Raw genomic sequence first — 24,197 nt, forward strand, 5'->3', positions numbered from 1 at the left:
CAATCCCTACAGATGATTTTTGAAGGACTCTGGGCAAAGCCATATATTCCTTTGGTTGGTCAGATGCCAGTACTGAAGGCATTGTGGGCAAAGAAAGCAAAGGTGGAGCGCAGAGAAGGGGAAAAGATCCTGAGGTGATTAGCACATCTAGGATAAAGAACATTTCAGGAGGAAATCAAATGGTAAAATAGAGGTATATCCCAAATTTGCAAACTGGGTGTCTGAAGTTCGGCACCTAAATCTATGTTCAGGCTCCTTAACAAAAGTGCATGATTTTTTCAAAGGATTGTGCGTCTGCCATTAACATGGTTGGATTTTTCAAAGGTGACATGTGAGGTGCACAGTCCCTTTGCAAAAAAAAAAAAAAAAATCAGGCCACTTCTATCAAAATGCCTATCTTCAGGCACCCAGCTTTGAAAATTTTGGTTAATATGACTAGGAGTGCATTTTGACAATGTCAACTAAGACAGCCTAAATGGCTTCCTTTCCTGTCCAGTCACCTCACCTGTACATTGGGCCAAAACACACATCCTTGATGTGTTTCACACACACTTTTTCTGTTCTTGTTCAGTCACAATAGCAAATGGCCTGTTAGCAACTGTTTTAGTACCATCCTTCCGAAGAAATTAGAAAAACAAGAAACAATGGGCCAAGCATTCTTTCCTTCTACTCTACATACTTAAGCTCCAATATCCTCTGTTTTGTAGCATATTTTAATTTACAATTTCAAAGTGCTATATAAAAATGCATCATTCATTTTACATAAGAAAAATGTAATATGCATTTGGATTCATTCCTCCCTCTCCCCCCCAAATTTGAAAATCATTTACTATACAATTATACAATTTTGGAAAGATGCTATATTACTCATATTCAGAGATGTCATTTAAGAATGAAGACTCACATTCCAAGGGGTAATTAGAGGAATACAGTAAATATCACTAATACAAATAAATTCACAAGATTAAATATCTATCTGGTATATAATTATTGCTAAGTCTACCCTGCATTTTTTATTAGCTATGTATTGATAACTTACAATTTTTTGATTTTTAAGCCAACACAAAGGAAGACCTTATATAAAAATTTACACAAATTGACTATTGTTGTAACACTAGTAATCTATAACTTGAATGCATTCAGACCTGTAGCAGGCTGTTGCTGCTGAGAAAGAGTGGCAGCCATGGCAACGGCTGCTGCATTTGGTATGTTGCTGAAAGGGGTTGGTCCAGTAATAACACGTGGGGCACTCTGCCATTTCTTAGCTTCTGCTCGTCTTGCCTCAAACACATCCATAGCATCTCCCAGAAACGTTTTTCTATAGCCAAGGTATTGGTCTTTGAGCATCTGAAAGAGAAGGAGGGGGAAGTCATTTTAGTTCAGTACATCTGAGGTAAGCACTGAATAGTTTAGTCATGGGGCAAGTTAACAGTTAAATACATTTTAATATAATTAAAAAAACATTTTTCATATTAGTTTAGGGGTGTTAAACTCATGATCTGGAGAAGATTGAATTAATTTTCTGACTACAAGTTACCACCAATCTGGAGCTAACCACAGATGTCAACTAAAAGACTTTCCACACAGATCGAGGCCAAATCCTCAACTGGTATAAATTCATATAGTTGCACTTGATTTACATCAGGGCAGGATTTGGTCCCAGGTAGAATATAATCTTTATGTAGTAACAAAACGTATTAAATATCTTATTTTGGCATTCAGTAACATCGAGTGGGAAAACATGGAGAACTTCAGAATTCTCTATTGCTGCCCTTTGCTTTCTTTGTTTTTTTCCCCTCTTCCCTATGTTTTTCCTTCTTTCTGTACTGAAGGAAATACAGCATCTCCCATTTCCCAGTCCTGTTGGGATTCACTCCCACCCCTACCCCATTTCATCTGCTCAAGCAATCAACAGAGCCTTGCACGGATACAAAAAGGTGTATCCGCAATCCGCAAAAACGGTCTGCAGGTATCTGCATCACGTATCTACGGATTTGCTGGACTCTAAACAGCTCCATAGGTCACTTCGCAGCAGTGATGCAGGGCTGTGTCAAGCCCCCAACTGCCCCTTGCCCCCAGTCCCACTTTTCCCCAGACTTCCTGCCTTGCCACCCACTCTGCCCCACCATACCTCCTTCCCCACTCTGGGCAGGGAGGCTACAATTCTGGGGCCTTCTATGCAGTGCCGCCCTCCCCGTGGAGGACTCGGACACCCCTATGCCGCACCCTCTAATGCACGCAGCCATTGCCGCCTGCTTATTTAAAGAACAACCCCATCCTCAAAATGGTGCTTGGCTCACTCCCAATAGGGAGTTGTAGTTTACTTCCTCCCTTCAAGCAAGCTGGGGACAACAACTCCCAGAATGCCCAGCACGCTGTTGCGTGATTCAGAGAACTGAGCTACAGCCTGCAGGCTGGGTGACAGCCTCTCTGTTCAGGTTAGCGTGTGCTGCAGAGCCCTGTGTGGATACAAAATTTGTATCTGCAGCCATGCTGTGATCTGAAAAAAAAAAAGTCTGTGGGTATCTGCATCTGTGGATACAAAGAGGATATCCGCGGATTTGCAGGGCTCTAGTGATCAGCACTTAAGCTGCTGGTCTCTCCCTCAGGGACCAGAGAAAAATGGCTCCTGAGCAGACCAGCTTCTGCCCTTTTAAATCTTTTAGCCCCTCCTTTATCATGTGACATCCCTGCCAGCTTCCCAACTTGAGCACAAACCCTTGCCACCTGATTTCATTGCCATGGCATCATCTCCCTTGACAAAGGAGTTCTCCTGGGTATGAGGAGCTAGCCTATTGAGCAATTACATTTCAGTGAAGTATCAGAGGAGTAGCCGTGTTAGTCTGAATCTGTAAAAAGCAAGAGAGGGTCCCTGTGGCACCTTTGAGACTAACAGAAGTATTGGGAGCATAAGCTTTCGTGGGTAAGAACCTCACTTCTTCAGATGCAAGTGAAGAAGTGAGGTTCTTACCCACGAAAGCTTATGCTCCCAATACTTCCGTTAGTCTCAAAGGTGCCACAGGACCCTCTGTTGCTTATTTCAATGAAGAGCACTTCCGCACAATGACTATTTTGTTATGCTTTTACCACCGACCTCTGGAATCTCAACCCAACATTCAGGCAAGCAGATCACAGAGTAGGTAAAAGGCTGCACACTCAAAATGAAATTTACAGCCTGGCACACGAGTTCAAAAGTTGTACAGACATAGCCCCAATCACAACAAGGATATGTGAAATTTGAGGAATTTACACAATGTGAGAATTGTCTTACTACAGACTTCTCTACGGATCTAAAAAAATCTTTTTGTGGGTAAGAATGAGAATAGGCCATATTGCATACTTTTTGTGTGTGTGGAGAGGCTGTACTAGAGCCCTCCTTAAAGAAGCCATTGAATCTCAATCAGCAATGAACCCAGAATGCTGTTCTCAACATAACACCCAAGGGCTATTTTGCAAAATTACTTCATAACTGGAAAGCGGTATCTTCCCCTGATTCTGCTCATATTCAAATGACTAACTCATTTTTTGCTTGAATTGTCAAACAAAAAAATAAATAAAAACACACACTCATTAGGCAAACAGCAAGTATAGAAAATGTCAGCCTCCAAAATTTCAGAAAGTTACGAGCAATTGAAAAGACAGTGGAATAAAGGGAAAATATTATGTAACCTTAAATACAGTAGTCACAGCTTCTGCCACTTTTATAATAGTTTAAGCCAGCCTATCGCACTGCTTGAACATCCTATGTTCCAGCTCTCACATCAGAGAATGAACTTTTTATTTAGCAACATCACTTTAAAAAGCTTAAATGAATAGTTTAAATCAACTCTGTTTAAAAACAAAGGATAAGTGTTATAAAAATGTTGACATGAATAATGGCTTGCAGCATTTTTGGTTATGAAATACATATGAAAATATTATTCTTGAAGTATAACCTACCTTTACATTTTCATGTATTGATTGAAGTTGTGCAGCTAGAGCTACAAATGTTTGATAAATTTTCTGCATAGCCATAGACAAATCTGTAAAACATGTATATCAGCAAATAAATTCATAGTCTTACTGCAATATTGAGACAAAATAATTAATTTATACTGCAACAAGGGTAAAACAACCAGCTCTATGATGTAACTTGCTGCAAACCTATGAAGAAAAAACAAAAAAAAAAAAAGCACTATATTTCCTGTAAAACAAATGGAGCTGTGTGGGAATAAAGTAATATTTTCTATTTAAAGAGGAGTCTGGACTTGTTAATAAGTGAACGGACGACAGAATTTCGGAATGATATTCACAAAATTTTGCCTATTTCTCCTCTTACTTGAATTTCACCTGCCCAAATTTTAACTCTATTGGACCAGTATGTCTTGCCAATACTAATAAAAGATACATCAAAAGGAGCCAAATTTTCTTGTATTTGTGAATGCTTATTTAAAACTCAAAATTTCATGACTGAATATTCAAAGTTCACTAAAAAGTTAACTGTCCATGATGTAGCCACAGAGGAGGCCCTCAATTCTGCATGTAGTTCCAAGACATGACTAGATACAACCACTGGACCAATGTTAATCTAGCTCTGTTCACAGGGGCACTCTTCTCAGTCAGCCAAAAAGTCAAATAAGTAGGATAGCTGTGTTTTTGCATAACATTTCAGATGCAGGTCTCTTCCGGAACAAAACTGAAATGCTTTCAGTGTATCCACTTGGTGCAAGTCCCAAGATAGAATTGAAGTGGGAATTCAGGCCCCAGGCTTCCTGTCAAGTTGTCTGAGCTGGTGCTTAAGTTCCTAAAACTTACTGTATCGGGTGACTTCAACATCCATATGAACAATGATTTCTGAAAGTTAACTAAGGAATCCTGATACTTTACTCTTTAACTAACTAATACGCATTTCACACACACACACAAAGGATTTCTGTAAAAACATTAAAAAATTGAACTTTTTACCTTGTGGAGTTATATGTGAATTGTTTGCTTGAGTGGCAAGATGATTTTCGAGTTCTTCAATTTGCTGTCTGTAGTGCTGCAGCTGTACTTCAAACTGTTCAACCAAGATCCTGAAGTAGCTAGAATAGAAGAATCAGATCACACTTGTTGAATTTCCCTCCTTTGCAACTTCATTTTTACTATTTAGGTCTACACCAATTGCAGGACTTATCAAAATCATTTTAAGCAGTTCTCAATATTCCAGTAAACCTATTTTATATTACTCTTCTTCCAATGCTAGAGAAAGTGTGTTTCCTTTGCCTGAAGGTGATGTATGAATCTGTTAAGATTGATTTTTTTACTGTTTCATTTGTTCAGTAAAACATGCAGTAAATGCAATAAGGTATAGAACAAAATGTTAAAACAGTTTACCATAAAAGAGAAGTGTTCACATTTTAAAGGGAGACAACGAGTACTAAATGAAGATGGTTTCCTCTCCACTGCTGGCCAATGTAGGGGATAGGATGCCATGTTTCAATCCTCTGATGCTGGGTCAATTTGTGATTTTAATTATTTAATGTGTTATGTTTTTATAGGTATACTTAAATATAGTTATCAGATGCCTCTATCAAAGGAGCAATAGATTACACATTGCAACGTACAAATCTATTTATAAGACAGATAGTAATGCATTTTTGATGGTTAATACAGGTTTCTGTTAGATACAGTAACTTACTCTGCTGGGGCTGAATTTTCATGTTGAAGACCAGGAGGAGTTTTCTGTGTTCTTAATGCTATTTCTGCATTCTTCAGCTCCTAAATAAGCAAATGAAATGAATAAAAAAAGGACCACATGCTATAGTTCTATAAGAAAGATGAATTCTGAAGAAAAAAAATCTAACGCTACAACTTCTTCACAGAGGGCTCTTTCCTTGGATGTGTTTTTGGCATGCAGTGTTTAATGTTAAACCTTCAGGCATGGATGCATAAATCTGGAAAATATCTCATTTAGAAAACCTGGAATGTCAGGGACTAGGGTTGCCAAAGACATATATTTTAAGATGGGCAGGCCTTTAACACAACACACAGCAATGCTGAAGAGGGAACAATTGGTTTAGTTTTCCTGAAAGGGGATTCAGTTTTCAAAAGTTTAGGAAATGCTGTACTATACTATCACAACTAAACTTTAATTTCCACTTCATCTAAAATAATTTTAATTTTTTTTCTAGACTTCAATAGGGAAGATTAGAGGAATGGGAGGAAATAGCACACCTAAAAGGAAGAAACAAGGGAACAGATTACCCAATTGTCTATTTTTTAAAAGAGCATAGCCAATAGTTTACAATTTTTTTATTTTTAACATTTCCACTAAAGCCTTCCTTACGGCCTTCCCAGAGTATTATAATCACAGGATACACACTTCCGTGATTTGACTGTAGTACCTTCTAATAACTGAAGTAATAAGAATTTCTCGTTATCTAGTTCTGTACTTGTTTATTCTTAGCTGTTTTGACTAGTCAACATCTGAAAACACATCCCTGTGGAAGCAGAAGAAAAAAAATGGTCTTCACTGTGTTCTTCTATGGGAACATACCACTGAACTTCTAGAAACCACTATTATTTTATTAGTTGAAGAAAGTACTTTATTACAAGACATAGGACTAGCATCATTTTCACTTTAGAGTACAAATCACATGTAGACTGGTTTCATAAGAACGGCCACATTGCATCAGACCACTGGTCCATCTAGCCCAGTATCCAGTCTTCAAACAGTGGCCAACAGATGCCAACAAGAGGGAATGAACAAGGCAGGACAATTAAAGAATGATCCATCCCACCATCCAGTCCCCGCTTCTGGCACTTAGAGGCTTAAGGACATCAGGGTATGGGGGTTGAGTGACAGACCTGCGGGTGGCTATATTACAACAGAAAAACTTCAAAAACAGACTCTAACGAGAGACTGCTGAGCTAGAATTGATATGCAAACTAGACACAATCAACTCCGGTTTGAATAAGGACTGGGAATGGCTGAGCCATTACAAACATTGAATCTATCTCCCCTTGTAAGTATTCTCACACTTCTTATCAAACTGTCTGTACTGGGCTAGCTTGATTATCACTTCAAAAGTTTTTTTTTTTTCTCTTTTAATTAATTGGCCTCTCAGAGTTGGTAAGACAACTCCCACCTGTTTATGCTCTCTGTATGTGTGTATATATATATATATCTCCTCAATATATGTTCCATTCTATATGCATCCGAAGAAGTGGGCTGTAGTCCACGAAAGCTTATGCTCTAATAAATTTGTTAGTCTCTAAGGTGCCACAAGTACTCCTGTTCTTCTTTTTGCAGATACAGACTAACACGGCTGCTACTCTGAAACCTGACCATCTTGGCTAATAGTCATTGATGGACCTATCCTACAGGAACTTATCCTAATTCTTTTTTGAACACAGTTATACTTTTAGCCTTTAAACATCCTATGGCAGTGGTTCCCAACGCAGTGCCCGCAGGTGCCATGGCGCCTGCTGGGACATCTGTGCACGCCGGCGTACTGGCCAGCGAACAAGCATCCGCCGAAATGCCGCCGACAAGCAGCCTAATCCAGAGCTATTGCCACCGAAAATCGGCAGCGACGCCTCTGGATGACGCTGCTTGTTGGTGGCGACGCCTATTGACGTTGCTGCTTCTCGGCAGCATTTCGGCGGATGCTCGTCCGCCGGCCACAGTCCGTGGTAGCTCGTCGTCTGGCGTCCGTCAGACTAAAAAGGTTGGGGACCACTGTCCTATGGCAACAAGTTTCCCAGGTTGACTGTGCATTGTGTGAAGAAGTATTTTCCTTTTGTTTTAAAACTGTCGCCTATTAATTTCATTGGGTGACCCCAGGTTCTTCTTGTGTTATGTGAAGGGGTAACTAACACTTCGCTATTCACTTTCTCCACACCTTTCACAATTTTATAGACTATCAGATTTCCCCCCCTCCCCTCCCCCCATGATCATCTCTTTTCCAAGATGGACAGTCCCAGTCTTTTTAATCTCTCATATGGAAGCAGTTCCATATCCCTACTCATTTTTGTTGCCATTCTCTGTACTTTTTCCAATTCTAAACTATCTTTTTTGAGATGAGGCAACTAGAACTGGTATGGGTGTATCGTGGATTTATATAGTGGCATTTATGATATTTTCTGTCTTATTATCTGTCCCTTTCCTAATGGTTCCTAACATTGTTTGCTTTTTCGACTGCTGCTGCACATTGAGCAGATGTTTTCAAAGAACTATCCACAATAACTCCAACATATCTTTCTTGTGTGGTAATAGCCAATTTAGATCCCATCATTTCATATGTGCAGTTGCGATTTTTTCCCCAATGTACATTACTTTGCATTTATCCACACTGAATTTCATCTGCCATTTTGTTGCTCCATCACCCGGTTTTGTGAAATCCCTTTGCAAGTCTTTACAGTCTGCTTTGAACTTAATTATCTGGAGTAATTTTGTATCATCTGCAGATTTTGCCGCCTCGTTGTTTACTCCTTTTTTTCAAATAATTTATGAATATATTGAACAGCATCTGTCTCAGTACAGATCCTGGGGGGATGACTCTGCTATTAACTTCTCTCCAGTTTGAAAACTGATAATTTATTCCTATCCTTTGTTTCCTGTCTTTTAACCACTTATTGATCCATAAGACAATCTTCCCTCTGATCCCATGACAGCTTACTTTACTTAAGAGCCTTTTGTGAGGGACCTTGTTAAAAGCTTCCTGAAAGTTCTAGTAAATATATCCTGTGCATCATCCTTGTCCACATAGATTCATAGTCTCTACGACTGGAAGGGGCCTCGAGAGGTCATCAAGTCCAGTCCCCTGCCCTCATGGCAGGACCAAATACGGTCTAGACCATCCCTGATAGACATTTATCTAACCTACTCTTAAATATCTCCAGAGATGGAGATTCCACAACCTCCCTAGGCAGTTTATTCCAATGTTTAACCACCCTGACAGTTAGGAACTTTTTCCTAATGTCCAACCTAAACCTCCCTTGCTGCAGTTTAAGCCCATTGCTTCTTGTTCTATCCTTAGAGGCTAAGAGGAACAAGTTTTCTCCCACCTCCTTATGACACCCTTTTAGATACCTGAAAACTGCTATCATGTCCCCCCTCAGTTTGGAAAAGAGAAGACTGAACAAACCCAATTATTTCAGCCTTCCTTCATAGGTCATGTTCTCAAGACCTTTAATCATTCTTGTTGCTCTTCTCTGGACCCTCTCCAATTTCTCCACATCTTTCTTGAAGTGCGGTGCCCAGAACTGGACACAATACTCCAGCTGAGGCCTAAACAGCGCAGAGTAGAGCAGAAGAATGACTTTTCGTGTCTTGCTCACAACACACCTGTTAATACATCCCAGAATCATGTTTGCTTTTTTTGCAACAGCATCACACTGTTGACTCATATTTAGCTTGTGATCCACTAGAACCCCTAGATCCCTTTCTGCCATACTCCTTCCTAGACAGTCTCTTCCCATTCTGTATGTGCGAAACTGATTGTTCCTTCCTAAATATTTGCTGACACCCTCAAAAATCTTTAATAGATTGGCCAGGCATCATTTCCCTTTACAAAAGGCATACTGACTCCTCCACAACATACTGTGTTCACCTATGCAACTGATAATTCTGTTATAGTTTCAACCAATTTGCCAGATACAGGCCAATAAGCCTAATTTCAGTAACAGCCAGCATTTCCTCTGGTGACTTTTTTTAAATTGACACTACATTAGCTATCCTACAGTCATCTGGTACAGAGGCTGATTTAAGTGATCGGTTACATACCACAGTGAGTAGTAGCAAAGCAAGCAAAATCCTTAAGAGTGTAGTCGAAAATAAAGTGCTATAGGTCCTTTAACTCTGAATTTAAGAAAGTGCTAGAAGTGTTTACCTTGTCACAGTCCTCCCCAGGTGAAGACTTAGAATGACAAGCATCCCACTTAAAGTTAGCTACATACCAAGTGTACGTTGTATAGAACCATGTCCAATTGCCAGACAAAGTGAAAACTATCTAAACCCTTGCGTTTGTTTATTTCATTGTTTTCTTACAACCTAGAACCTTCAGTGACTGAAAAAAATAGATACTAGTAAGCTGGGATTGAACAGACCACAAACTAGCCTGACAGCAAGGAAGTTATTTCTAGCTCTCACAACTGCTAATAAACAGGAGATAAGGTATTCCTGTGTCATTCCAGATTGATTTGAAAAGGCCACATTTAATAAAGTCTAATGTTTACAGTGATAATTAGATTTTATGAAATGTCAAACATGAAAGAAAATGCAGATTCAATTCATTTTGTTTGCTTCCACTTAGGATAATCAAAGCACGATCTCTAATCCGCTTCTATACTAACACAGACTGCCCTGCAGAAATATTTCCCAAGCGAGCAATATAAGAAGGTGACAAAATAAACTAGATCCAGACTTAAGTGCCATGCTTTTAATAAAGAAAATTCAATTTTTACTGCTGCTTTACTGACTCCGTAATTAATATCCCTACATCTGACTAGACAAGTGATTACAGGATTTCTATTTTAAGTGTTCTTCTCTTGGGAATCTCAGGGTACACCTCTACCCCGATATAACGCGGTCCTCGGGAGCCAAAAAAATCTCACTGTGTTATAGGTCAGACCGCGTTACATCAGGGTAGGGAGAGGAATTGCTTTTACCGCTCCCCGCCCCAGCTTCTTCCCCCACCCCCAGGCTTGCCACGCCAATCAGCTGCACCTGGAAGTCTATAAACCACAATTTGAGGACTTCAATAGCTCAGACATAGGTTGGGGCTTGATACAGGAGTGGGTGGGTGAGATTCTGTGGCCTGTGTTGTGCAGGAGGTCAGACTAGATGATCATAATGGTCCCTTCTGACCTGAAAGTCTATGATTCTATTTTCTGGTCAATATACAAATAATTTGAGCTTCTAATATTAGAGTGATTGACAGCACTGAATGCCTCTCACCTTATGTGAGATCATATGCTTACTGCTTTGAGCTAATAAAACCATACTTGTTTGTTAACATACCTGGGCAGTTTCCATTTTCAATTTGTCAATATTAAGAGTGTTTCTCTGTAGTCCACTAGCAGCTACTGACAAAAGCTGTTTCAAAGCTTTAATATCCTCCTGTACTTTAAGCATTGCTTTGGAAGACATTCTACTAATTTCTTCCTGCACTTGTTTTTGTTCTTTCACAAATTTCCTGAAAAAAGTTGGAAGTAGAAGTTTAATTTGTTACATTTAAAGCACACAAATGTTCTACCTCTTGAGTATTGTTTTAATAAAAATAAAATTAAGCTTGATAAAATCCAAAACCACCAATACTGAGTGATAATTTCAGTGTTTGCCTCTTTTATAGAACTACAGTATACTATAATTTCACCATCCCCCCCAACATTCTAAAACTGGAACTTCAACAGAAGATATTTAGAGGGGTTATCTTGTACCTTCAAAAGATAAGCAGTGTATCCTCACTTTCTAAAACAATTTTTAAAAGTGTGATTAAACCACTTGTTACTTTAAAGCATGACAACATAATTATTTGGTTACCCCAACTAGTATAAGGAAAATACTTACTGGAGATTTTCTACATCTTGACAGATTAGTAGAGGTAGATTTTCATCCTTCAGTGCTTTACTATCTCTGCCAAAACATAACATATGCATTCATAGACACACAGTACTGCTAAACAATTTTACCCCATTACTAAACAGCCAAAGAGCTGTAAATATCTGCTTTTCAAGTTTGTATCTAATTTATGAATGCTATAGTAAGTAATAATGATTTGAATTTCCTTTTATAAAACCAATTGTGAAGAACTGCACCAACTTACTTAATTCTTCACTGAGATAAGATGGGTGAAGTAATATCTGATTAGACCAATTTCAGTATTTTGCGAGAGTTTAATTTTACAGATGAGTATGATGAGATTTTCCAAAAACCACGTAATGAGTCTGCAAGAGAGTCAGGAACAGAGAGACCATAGGAGTCCTATCTCTCTGTTCTGAACTCCAGCTACTAAATACCACCTTCTACATGAAGCTAAACTAAGCAAATTTAAGGTTACATATGCCTCTAGACAGGGACTATGCCCCCTCTGCACCTGGAAAGCATCTAGCACACTTTTGGTGCTATTCCAAACTAATTAGTAATAACCAGAAACATTGGATCTGTATTTTGTGGGACAGTGACCCCCTTTCCACCTATTTGAGTCCTACAAAATTTCATCAGAACAGTCAACTCCCATAACGAATTTAACAGTGATAATTGCATCTTCACAGTATATAGGCATTTTTAAAGGCCAAAGAACAAAATAGGAGAAACATTTTAAAGCTTCACTATTTTCTAAGAACCTATAGAATGTAAAGAGGAATACTAAACATACTTACTCTGGTCTTGTTCCTGTTTTATCACCTAGAAGGTACAGATAATTTTATATAAGAATTGATACCTTGAACAACTGTCAAGCAAAATAAGCCTTAAGAAGTTTTTCGGGGAAGGACTGATGACGATCACTCACCTCAGTGCATGTTGGCTCAGAGCATTAGGTCAGCCCCGTTGGAAGAAAACTTAATTGACTCTTCCCCTCCTCCTTCATTACAGGTTTCTATTCCCCGCCCCCCGGCACTTACAGTCTATCTTATTTAGACAGCATCACTGTGGTGCATGGCACTTTACAGACAAGGATCTCCTGAACAGGAACGATGGTTCGGCAGAGAGGGCACTACCCTGAGACTCTGGAAACTATGGTCCAATGCTTTGCTTCACCAGAGACCTCCTATGTGACCATAGGCGAGTCACTTTAAACTCATTAATAATTCTGAGGCACTCAGATATTATGGTAATAGGTAATTATATGGCTCTTAAGTGATAGGCCTCCTCCACATCTCCCACTGTACCAGTACACTCCTCTAGCAAAGTCTTCTTTCACAAAACATGCAATACATACCCTCCACCAGGGTCACAGAGCAATATTTCAACAATATAAAACTTCTGCTGGCTCAAGTCAGATTCACAAAGGTGGATTTTATATGGTTTCTAACCTGCTATTCTACTATTTCAGCCTTTGGAATAGCTACCCATAACAACTGCTCTTAACTACCCTCTCCCCCAAAAAAACAAGAGATTACTCAACTATAATGTGAACACTGAAGAAAATGCATCATCTTTGCTTTAAGATTCTGGGAATAACTAGTTTAGCTAGTGTCTGACACGGGAAATGGAAGACCAAACCCCCTTAATGTATGCTCATATCAACACCATAAACCTTACTTACTAATTGGCAAAAAGTGTACTGTAACCACTAATGTACTTTTTTGTAATTGCTTTTGATATAATATTTTATTAAGGAATTATTTAAAAAGTATATTACTGTAAATTATTAGGAAGACAATAAGAAGATTACAGACTATTTTAATCAACTTTGAAGGAGAATTACATAAACCTCAAATGATTAGAAATGCTTCCATGACTTTTAAAATTCATTGTAATGAAAGAAAGTTGCTTTCAAACAGGTTCTTTGCATTTGTAACACACTTATAGTCTAGCGCTATTTCCCCCGCACTCCCAAGTGGTCAGAGTAGATGTGGACATGTGCGAGCCTGATACAGCCTTTGAGGCAACAGACCTGTAGAGATTCATACTTTAAGACTCAAACAACAAGGAGTCTGGTGGCATCTTAAAGACTAACAGATTTATTTGGGCATAAGCTTTCATGAGTAAAAACCTCACTTCTTCGGATGCATAGAGTGAAAGTTACAGATGCAGGCATTATATACTGACACATGGAGAGCAGGGAGTTACTTCACAAGTGGAGAACCAGTGTTGACAGGGCCAATTCAATCAGGGTGGATGTAGTCCACTCCCAATAATAGATGAGGAGGTGTCAATTCCAGGAGAGGAAAAGCTGCTTCTGTAGTGAGCCAGCCACTCCCAGTCCCTATTCAAGCCCAGATTAATGGTGTTGAATTTGCAAATGAATTTTAGTTCTGCTGTTTGTCTTTGAAGTCTGTTTCTGAAGTTTTTTTGTTCAATGATAGTGACTTTTAAATCTGTAATAGAATGACCAGGGAGATTGAAGTGTTCACTTACTGGCTTGTGTATGTTACCATTCCTGATGTCCGATTTGTGTCCATTTACTCTTTTGCGGAGGGACTGTCCGGTTTTTGTTTTTGTAGATACAGACTAACACGGCTACCCCCTGATACTTTAAGACTCAGAGATCCCAAGTTTGATCCTTGCTGCCAGCAATCCACCCAGAGGCATTGCATTGCATTACACCAAGTTTGCAAGCAAAATATTGTTGCACTGTATTTATATAGAAGAATCTACAAGTTAAAATAGTTGAAAACTTAGTCAAATTGCCACAGCAAGAGAAGTGCAAAGAGTAAATTACTATTTTTCTTTTAGAGAGACAAGGTGGGTGAGGTAATATATTTTATTGGACCAACTTCTGTTGGTGAGAGAGAGAGAGAGAGAGGTTTTTGAGACACACAGAGCTCTTCTTCAGGTCTGGGAAGGTACTCCCAGCATCACCGCAAAATGCAAGGTGGAAGGGATTGTTTACCATAAGTAGTTAGCACATATTATAAGGGACTATTCAAGATACTATGGCCTGTTAACACCTCTGCAGTTATAGAATAAAGAGAGGAGGTTAGGTGGTTCAGATCGTAGTAATAAGCCATAAATCTAGTATTTCTGTTCAACCTGTGATTTTTAGTATCTAGCAGCACTTCCTCAGGCTTCCTAATTTGCCCGAGGGTGCCTGACCCCCCGTTCCACCCCAAGATCCAACCCCCACTCCACCCCTTCCCTTAAGGCCCCACCCTACCCCTTCCCGCCCCCCTTCCCTGAGCATGCCCTTGCTCCACCTCTTCCCCCCCCCAGCGCCTCCTGCACACCTCTGAACAGCTGATTGTGGTGGACAGGAGACATTGGGGGGAGGAGCTGATTGGCGGGGCCCAACAGTGGGCACTGAGTACCCACTATTTTTTTCTGTGGGTTCTCCAGCCCAAAGCTCCCACCGAATCAGTGCCTATGTCTAGCAGAGTAATGAATTTAAGCCCTCCAGCTCATCTTTTGAACGGTTCCTTACAACATGTACTAACTACATATACTAAACAATCTGTACCACCATGCAGTTTGCTGTGATGCTGGGAGTACCTTTCCCAGACCTCAAGAAGAGCTCTGTGTCTCTCACCAATAGAAGTTGGTGCAATAAAACATACTACCTCACTCACCATGTCTCTTGAATGTCCTGAGACCAAAATGGCAACAACTACATTGCATAATTTCTTTTTTAACTTTATCAATCTTAAAACAACCCTTGATTATTAAAGACATTTTTAAAATACTTTGTTTTTACGGTGTCCGTTAAGAGTTAGAAAAGCCAAGCCATCAATGCCTCCTCACTTACATCTTTCAACTAAGTGCTTTCAAACAGAATTTTTATAGTAAGTATTTTGCAAGGTTTCATAAAAATTACAGAAAAACAATATTGCATCAACAACTTACTCTTTTTATCTGAAGAGCTACTAAAATCTATGCCACCAAGGCCTTCATTAACAGTAGTTGAAGGAGCAGAAGTCGTCCCCAGAGTCAAACTCAGAGCATTCTGTCCGAGTCCTACAAATAACCCAAAAAGTATTTCAGTAACACATAATTTAGTGTTTTAGCTTCAATATATTGTGATTAGATTTATGTATGTCATCTTGTTTTCAGGATTTGTTTAGCTATATTTGGGTCAAGAAGTTCAAGAAAATAATGTAAAGAGAAGAAGAAAAACAATTTCTTCTATGAACTAAATGTTCTAAATATCTAATTTTAACATCTTTACCTGCCTCATCACTTGCACCATCACTGCATATTGTGTCATGTTACCTCACTCAGGATTAATACATTATTTTTCAACAGTACTTCCACACAGTGAAAGGAATGCGCAATATCCACTTAATTGCATTTTATATGCAAGATTGCATTGAATGCAATGCAAAGCAGCCAGCATTGAAAATTTGAGCCATTAGTCTTTCCTATGGCCAGTGGCCAACAGACAGCAATTGACCAGAGTTTACAAAAAGATCTTGTTAGTTTCACAGAGGCTGTCCCCAGCACTCTGAGAAGCAGTGAACAACATTCTTATAAACATCACTTAGCAGCTAGCCATTTCCTACAGCGGACGATTATTTTGGGGGAAGTGTGAACAGGAGGGTGACAGTGGGAATCTCTCATCCCCGTTTCTAGAAGTTTTTAGGGAAAGTAACGATTTGAGGCATTTCTCCAAGTAGCTAGGAAAGGGTATGAAAAGATCTCACCTTCCCACATCAGCCAAAGGAAGAAAGTAAAGCTCTCCATTCCATACAGCAACTACACTAAGTATTTCAGAATAGAGAAAATGAATTCCTGTATTTTTACAACCCCTGCACACTGGAGGCTCACGCCTGACTAAGGTCACAGGGCGCTACTGCAATATAATAAAAAGAGGAAAAATACCATATTTATTAGACACCTAAGGCCAATATGAAAGATTGGAGTGCTCCTCACTCCACCCCACACTGGATCCAGGAACAGCACCCTCCCTTTTAACAGCAGAGGATAGAGGGGTATATACTACATTTTTCTCCAAGCTGTTGTCCCTGGACATCGGAGCTGGAGGGAGTCCCGATCTAACAAAAGGGATTTAAAGTTACACTACTGTAGCTCAAAGGTTTTCTAAATTCACTCACAAAAATCACTGCTAAAACAAGGGACCAGTGACTATTTTATACTAAGAGTTCTCAAAGCATTTCATAGTGCAAACCACATTATTAATGAAGAGATTATTTTATAGAACACCTCCCCTTCCATTTATGATCATGTAACACCCCTATGGCAGCTATGGTAACTACTTCATGGAATACTCATGAGGGAATTCTGTGCCAAAAAATTAAGAATTCTGCACATATTTTAAAATCCTGCAAAACTCTGCACATTGTCAATAAATAAATGTGGAGGCTCCACCATAGCAGTAGGGAGCACAAGCCACTGACTGCACAGAGGTGGGAGATAATCCTGCCCTCCCACTCACCCTCTGCCTGGAACATGCACTTGGTGGTAAAGCTGCACCCAATCCTGACACATTCCAAGGATCAGGCCTGCCCCAGAAACACCCTGGGGCCCTGCCCTCCGTGCCAAGCACACTAGATGTAGGCAGGCAGGCTTATCCCAGTCGGATCCAAGTATGGAGGGGCTTAGTGTGAGGAGATCAAGGTGTTTGATAATAGGGTTCTGTGTGGGGCAATCTGGGTGTGGGTGGCTTGATGGGGGGGGTCTGGGTGCAGGGGCGGATCTGGATGAACTGGGGTGCAGACACAATGGGACTCTGCAGGGGAGTCCAGGTGAAGGTGGTTGGGGCTCAGCAGGGCGGGGGTCTGGGTGTGAAGTGCTCAGCAGGGGCGTCCAGGTGCTGGCTTGGTAGGATTCAGTGGAGCAGGGATTTGAGTGCAGGGGGCTAGTCAGGGTCACCCAGGTGCAGATGGGGTGGGGGTTCAAATGTGGAGAGTGGTCTCAGTGCAGGGGTGGAGTCCAGCTGCAGGGAAGTGGGGCTTCACAAGGGGGTCTGGGTGCAGGGGGGCTCTGGATGCAAAGAGTGAGGCTTGTTAGGGTGTAGTTTCGGGGGGGGTGTGGAATCAGTGAGGGGGTTCTGGATGCAGGTGGTGAGGTGATCTGGGTATGAGGTGGGTCCAGATGCACGGGGGTTGGTCAGACGTGGGAGCCGTCCCCATCCTCTCTCCCCCCTCCCCCCCCCAGCTGAGGAGCGATGGGGGAAGCAAGTGGGGGAATTATGCAGAGATTCCTGCAGTCAGTGAGTTTTCTCGGGGTGGGTCTGACCCAGCTCCGGCTGCTCCTTGCAGAGGAAGAGAAAGTTCTGTCCTCCCCAGCCCAGCTGGGACGAGCAGCTTAGCCTGGCACAGGGTAGGAGCCACTGGCTGGAGCACCCCCAGCCCTCCAGTGATTTACCTCTCTGCTGGCTGCTCCGGGCATCCAAAACAATACACCTGCACTGCTGGGGAGTGGCGCATGACCACTCTTGTGGCTTCCCTTTGCTTCCCCATCAGAAAGTCATTTCTCTGCAGGGAAGCAAAGAAATCTGTGGGAGACATGAATTCTGCACACGTGCATTGTTGCAGAATTCCCCCAGGAGTAATGGAAGAATACTTACATTCTTGCAGAAAGCTGCTAAAGTTAAATTAATTTAAGGTGGAAGAAGTAGAATATTTAGATGGTAATTGTATTGTCTGGTATTTTATGACTTGCTAAAACCAATAACATTCAGGGAAAATGCAAAAGTTTCAGAGGGAATTATTTAAATTTTACAGTAACCACATGGTGTTACTTGTGTTTCAGCATTTTGAAATAGAAGTGGGAAAAGAATAAAACTATTTTCACCTGTTGCTGCTGTGGTTGCATTCTGGAAGAGTGTACCTCCCAAACCAGCTAAGGCTCCTCCCAGTGAAAGGCCTGTGGATGCACTTGTAGTTGGGGCAGCTGTCCCACCCAAATTTAATGTAAAGCCAGTAGAACCTGAAATTAAAAGAAAGAATGAAACCATCCTTAATACATGGACTGTACAGTCTGCAGACAGCCTAAAATAATTGCTCACAGGTGTGAACTGCCTCATTCATCATAAAGGAGAGTTAACACTGAATGAAATCTGCAGCAATAAACTAAATTTAATATCATCACTAGGGCCCTACCAATTTCACGGACATGTCACAGACCGTGAAATCAGCCCTTCCCCATGAAATCTGATCTCCCCTGATGCTGGGAGCCTGGAGCTCCTAGCTGCTAGTCCAGCCACGCTTGGGGAGGCGGGGGGGGGGGCAGGAGTTGTCCTTCCCCTGCATGGCTGCTACCAGAATCGGCACAGAAATGAGGGTGGTACACCCTCACTTCTGCACTGCAGCAGCCCAGGCGCTGTGCTCTGGGCTTCCATTCTCCCTCTTCCCTCCCCACAGCTCCTGCCGCAGCTCTGAGCGCCGAGCTCTTGGTTTCCTCCCCCAGTATCTCCTGCCATGCTGGGGGCTTCTGCTCCTGGCAGCTGCAGCCGGAGCAGCCTGGGCTCGGAGCCTCCCCCTGGTCCAGTCAGGGATTGGGGCACCCCGCAGTCAAGGCTCTGAGCTTCTGCTCCCAGTCGCCCCAGCCAGGAATCAGGAATTCTGCCCCTCCTCCCCTTACCCCCGCGGCTCCTGCCACAGCTCCGAGCTTCCTCCCGCAGCAACGCTGGCCGGGGCTGGGAGCTTCCGCGCCTGCTGGCTGCAGCTGAGATAGCCCATGCTTGGGGCTTCCACCCTGCCCCTGCCAGGGCAGCCCGGGCTCAAGGCTTCTGCACTCTCCACCCCACTCCAGCCAGGGCTTGGGGCTTCTACCCTCCTCAGCAGATGCAGCACCCCTGCTGCTCCAGCCCAGTCTCAGGGCAGCCTGGACTCAGGGCTTCGGCCCCCCAGCCATGGTTTGAGGTACCACCCTGGGGCTTCTTCTGGGGCTGGGAACCCATTTTTCCAGGGGGCCCCTGCCTTAATCGGTCACTGGCCTGGACTAGCAGCTAGGAGTCCCTGGCTCGGGCATTCCTAGCAGTATGGGGGAAGATCCTACCCACCTCCACCTCCCGGAACCTCCTCTAACTGCAGGAAGCTCTGAGGCTGCTGCCTAGTCAGCACAGAAGAGAGGGTGGCAATCTTGGGACTGCCACCCCACCCCCCTGCCGCTGCCCCAACAACTATGCAATCCCCCCATAATCCCATTTTGGGTCGGGACCCCCACTGTTACAACACTGTAAAATTCCAGATGTAAACATCTGAAACTGTCCAATTTACAAACCCGCTGGCTGTGAAATGACTGTGAATTTGGTAGGGCCCAAATCATCACCAACAGGGGGCAACTGTACTGACTGTAATATTCATTTAAAAATGTAATTCAATCAAAACGTCCTTTATTCAAGTTTATCTGAAGCTACCAAAAATTTTTAAGAATTTCCACTGGAATGCTGCAGAATCTGACAATTTAGGTACTGGTTGCTGCAAATTAAGTGGAATTTTGGTCTTAGTTTTGCATGTAGGTGAACATGACTAGATCCAGCTGAACATCAAAGTATCTCACATAGTAGAGGCTAAAAACAACAGCTAATTGTGACTTTAAAGCTTCTACTTCAATGGATAATTTGAGTTTTTGGAGCAGGCAGAGAATAAGAGGCGGAATATTGTGGCATCTTGACAAACGAGAATGTGGGAAAGTGTGGTCAACAGCTTTGGTGTACACACATACGGTTAGCTGATGTAGCTGGCTTTTCAATGAACACTTGATTATGGAAAATATGGTTGTGTAAACTGCATATATGGAGCAGGTGCCAACTGCATATTAGTATGTTAAGCACGGGACATCTTACCAGAGGTACATATTCTCCATCATGCTTTAACAGTACCAAAACCATTGGTCTCATTGACAGTAGACATTAACCATTTTCAACATTATGATGCCCTTTCTACACTTGGGAGATCATTTTTTAAAACGATTTCCCACCACTGCCAACACAATTTAGCTCCACTGGTATTGGCAACATTAGAAACTCTGGTGTAGATGAGACATCACCTAGACTACCAGATGATGTGGTGCTTAAAAGAAACTCTGAGCATTTAATCAATATTGGGCTTAAAACAACGATAATACTCGCTGACCCATCTATGCTAGGATTCTTAACAAACACCAGTGACGCTCAACCAGTCACTTTAATCTGAAACACAGAATTTGTCCCATGTAAAAGGCAGGCAATGACAATACGAATTGTAAGGATGCTCATCTATTTCAGACTGCTTGTAAAGTACTTTGATATTCCTGAATGCAAAATGCAGCACGGAGTGCAAAATAGTATTTCCTTACCTGCTGCAGGAGTTGATGTAAGAGCAGAAGAAAGTGAGAGGCCACCTGCTGAGGTAGAAGTAATAGGCAAAGCAAATGGTGTGGCCGATCCTGCAGGTTTGTTGAACCCTAAACTAAAACCTGTGGTAGAGGCTGATGTAGCGGCAGGAGCTCCTACAACAATGAACATCATTCTTAAGACATTTTGTTGAGGCACAAATGCTCAAGTTAACATTTTTGTCACCAGGTGTCATGCATTCTAAACACCAAAATTTTAAAGTAAACTTATCATCCTCAAAATGAATTTTACCAATTAAATGCCATGACAAAGACCTTGAAGGAATCCCACATTTTCGTTTGGTTCCTTTCTATATAAGGAAGGCAATAAGATTATGTATAAAAGCTTATCACAGCATTTCCTCTCTTCAAATAGGAAGGTCCACAGATCTTACAATGGGCCTTGTTTATTTGTATCTGTACAGTCAAAACTGAGACCTGTCAGTCATTGGCAGAGGGATAATCCCCTTCTGCTGAAGAGGGAACTAGCTGACAACTGTCAGATGTAATGAAAATTGTGTCCTTCTCATTTAAATTGAGAGTTAAACGTTATTCATTTATCTCTTGAGTAGTGATCCTTCTATTAAATCAGGATGGTTTGGATCTGTGGTCATTACTACTTGAAGAAAGGAAGTTTTACTGTTCTTCATAAAAGGAAGGTCCTCAGAATCCCACAATGGTAATCCATCAGCGTGTAGCTATGAAGAGAAATTAACTTAACATATAAGCAAACTCAAATATGCACACAGATTGTTTTGATTTACTGACATACTTATTATATCCTCCAACATTATAATCCCAAATACAGGACTGAATGAGACTTACTTCAAAGCTGATATGCATTTTGATACAGAATGCAGGGAGGGACAGGAATCCATGTTACAGATTTCTTTAAATTATGGATCCACCCAGAAAACTGCTACACCTGTTCAAGTGTGCTCAGCACAGATAAGGTAAATTCTTTGACTTGTATTTGTTGTCCCTTAGTTAGAATACAGTAGACCCTTGCTAGAACGCCCTTCGCAATAGTGAAACTTGGGCTACAGTGAATGTGGTTGCTGGATCCCACCTCTGGCCCCGAGGCTGCTGGAGGAACACTGTCAGCTCCTGCAGCAGCCCCGGGGCCGAAGGAGTACTCTGCCCCAAACACGGCTGGGGAATCTCTTCCTTTCCCCCACCCTCCCATCACTAGAACAAATCCCTGGATATACTGAAAAAATGGCTTGGATCCCCACGGCTTTGTTACAGCAAGGGTGTACTCTACATGCTTCAGTTTTGTCTAGACATTTTAGTGCTGCACAGACATCAGGATGTAAAAATCCATACAGAATGGAAAGGAGTGCCATAGCTTTTCCATCACTCATGTAGCTTGTACCCGTGATTGTAGTAGAGTAATATATGGAGCAGACTTTAAGGATGAATGTCAAGATCATACAAAAAAATTATAATAAAAAACACGGTGCCTGTCCTTTATAGACAGAACTCCCAAATCCAGTATTTGCTTGGCTGAAAGAATGACTTGGTAAGAAGGTCCACCAAGTGTTCAAAGTATGGTCATGTGCAGGGCATACAGCACCAGGTTAGAGTTCTGTTGAAGTTTATCTGAGAAGCTGATTGAAGAAGTTTTAGTATATAGATGGAGAGATTCTTCCCTCTGGACACCCCTACATGGGATACATTTAATGTGTGCCTTAACTTGGGCACCTTTAAACTCATAGTGAAACAGTCCTGATGGAACTCTAGTAGATTCTCTATTTTTGTCAAACTTGCTGTAACTATTTACTGAACACCAGCTTTTAGGTTTTAGTCAGATTATGGAGCACACTAAGTTAGTGAACTTATTTGGAAGCTATAAGCATAGAGATTTTCTGCCCAAATAGAATTCCTTCGGTTGCTTCCTTTCAAATGCCAGGAAGACAGCTTTATTAGGTAACATGACGGGACCATATGTATATAGGTCCTTTCTGAAGGGCAGGAACATTTGTGATTCTATCTAGGTTCTTATAGTGGGCACACCTCATTGTCATACCAGGTTTTAGTGTCATGTTATTAGGTCTGACAATCATACTCTCTGCAGCCAGTATGATGCCACCAGAATCATTACAGCCCTCTCCTTAATTCTGTGTTGTTTTGGATAGAAACAGTAATGGCGAGAAGGTCTTTTGGCCAGGACTAAGGAAGCTAAACTTAGTAACTGGAGGGTAACTGCCAGTTTGCCCAATGAAATGAGGGACTATTTCTCCGTACAGGAGAGGACACCACTTCCAAACATGTGTTCTAGGGGTCATGCAGTCTGTTCTGGGGGTGATTTTCCCTTGATTTGTTCTATCTTCCTCTATTACACTGGGCCTCTTTCATTGAGCTTGTTCACAGAACAGCATCAAAACTGTCTGATGCTAGAATACGATTGTATCCCCTTTCATGCTGCTCTGAATGGTGGTATAGCTTACTTTAATTTCACCTAGGACTCAGCTGCTGCTTTGGGCGAGGAGCTATTTTGCTTTGCTATCTGCTTTTCAGGAATAGGTACCCTTACACCTGTATTTCTTGCCATCACAGTGACTGAGAAATATGGAATATTTAAAGAAGCATCAGAGAAACAATGAAGGTAGAAATACCTTCCGAAGGCTCCTTCCCAACACTTTTTGTCCGTCCATCAAAAGGAGTTAGAGAACAAGTCTGTTTGTGCCAGGTTCACTCAAGCGAAGGGTAGGCAGCAAATTTCTTTTTTAACAACAAAATCACTTGTCTTTCTATTGGAGACTCCATGGGGATCTGAACCTACAAACTTTGAATCCAACGTTATTTCACCTGTTTCCTTTCACACCCTTTGTCTAACTTGTCTATTTAGACTGTCAGCTCTTTGGGGCAGAAAATATACTGTGCCCAGAACAATGGGCCCCAACCTAACTAGAATGATAATATTTGTTGATTTCAGTTTACCAATGCAAGTTCGTCACCAAAGACAGTAATATCACTTGAGGTGAACAAGCTAACACCTTTCAGTCATACTGAATGGAAGGCCAAAAGACAGCTTTCCACAACCAAATGGATCTTGACACTGAATGAGACAGTGCTCTCTTTGTGCATGATCTACAGAGGAAATATGCATTCACATAAACATTATACAATAAGTGGTTTATCCATGCAGGAAGTCAACAATTTTAGGTCTTGAAAGGATTCTGTACTCCCTCAACTGTGTAGAGGCAGCAGTTCTGCTGAAGAACACCAGAGTGGATATTGCCATATCTAAGATTGATAGATGTACAATAAACTTTGATATGGGAAGAAACCA

The 24,197-nt window shown here is 41.4% G+C and overlaps 1 protein-coding gene across 2 annotated transcripts in view; it reads right to left on the bottom strand.

Moving 5' to 3' along the window:
• Window positions 1-24,197, bottom strand: part of NUP58 (nucleoporin 58) — a 56,248-nt gene that overhangs the window by 26,009 nt on the left and 6,042 nt on the right. For both annotated transcript variants that reach the window (XM_054015415.1, XM_054015414.1), the window contains 10 exons: window positions 20,867-21,019; window positions 18,380-18,514; window positions 15,470-15,580; window positions 12,346-12,370; window positions 11,534-11,599; window positions 10,985-11,159; window positions 5,660-5,739; window positions 4,945-5,063; window positions 3,940-4,022; window positions 1,146-1,347 (listed from right to left, as the gene is read on the bottom strand). In XM_054015415.1, the coding sequence (XP_053871390.1) occupies window positions 1,146-1,347; window positions 3,940-4,022; window positions 4,945-5,063; window positions 5,660-5,739; window positions 10,985-11,159; window positions 11,534-11,599; window positions 12,346-12,370; window positions 15,470-15,580; window positions 18,380-18,514; window positions 20,867-21,019 (1,149 nt within the window). The remainder of the gene's footprint in view (window positions 1-1,145; window positions 1,348-3,939; window positions 4,023-4,944; window positions 5,064-5,659; window positions 5,740-10,984; window positions 11,160-11,533; window positions 11,600-12,345; window positions 12,371-15,469; window positions 15,581-18,379; window positions 18,515-20,866; window positions 21,020-24,197) is intronic.

The sequence above is a fragment of the Malaclemys terrapin genome, chromosome 1 (genome assembly GCF_027887155.1).
Source record: "Malaclemys terrapin pileata isolate rMalTer1 chromosome 1, rMalTer1.hap1, whole genome shotgun sequence".
NCBI lineage: Eukaryota > Metazoa > Chordata > Testudines > Emydidae > Malaclemys > Malaclemys terrapin.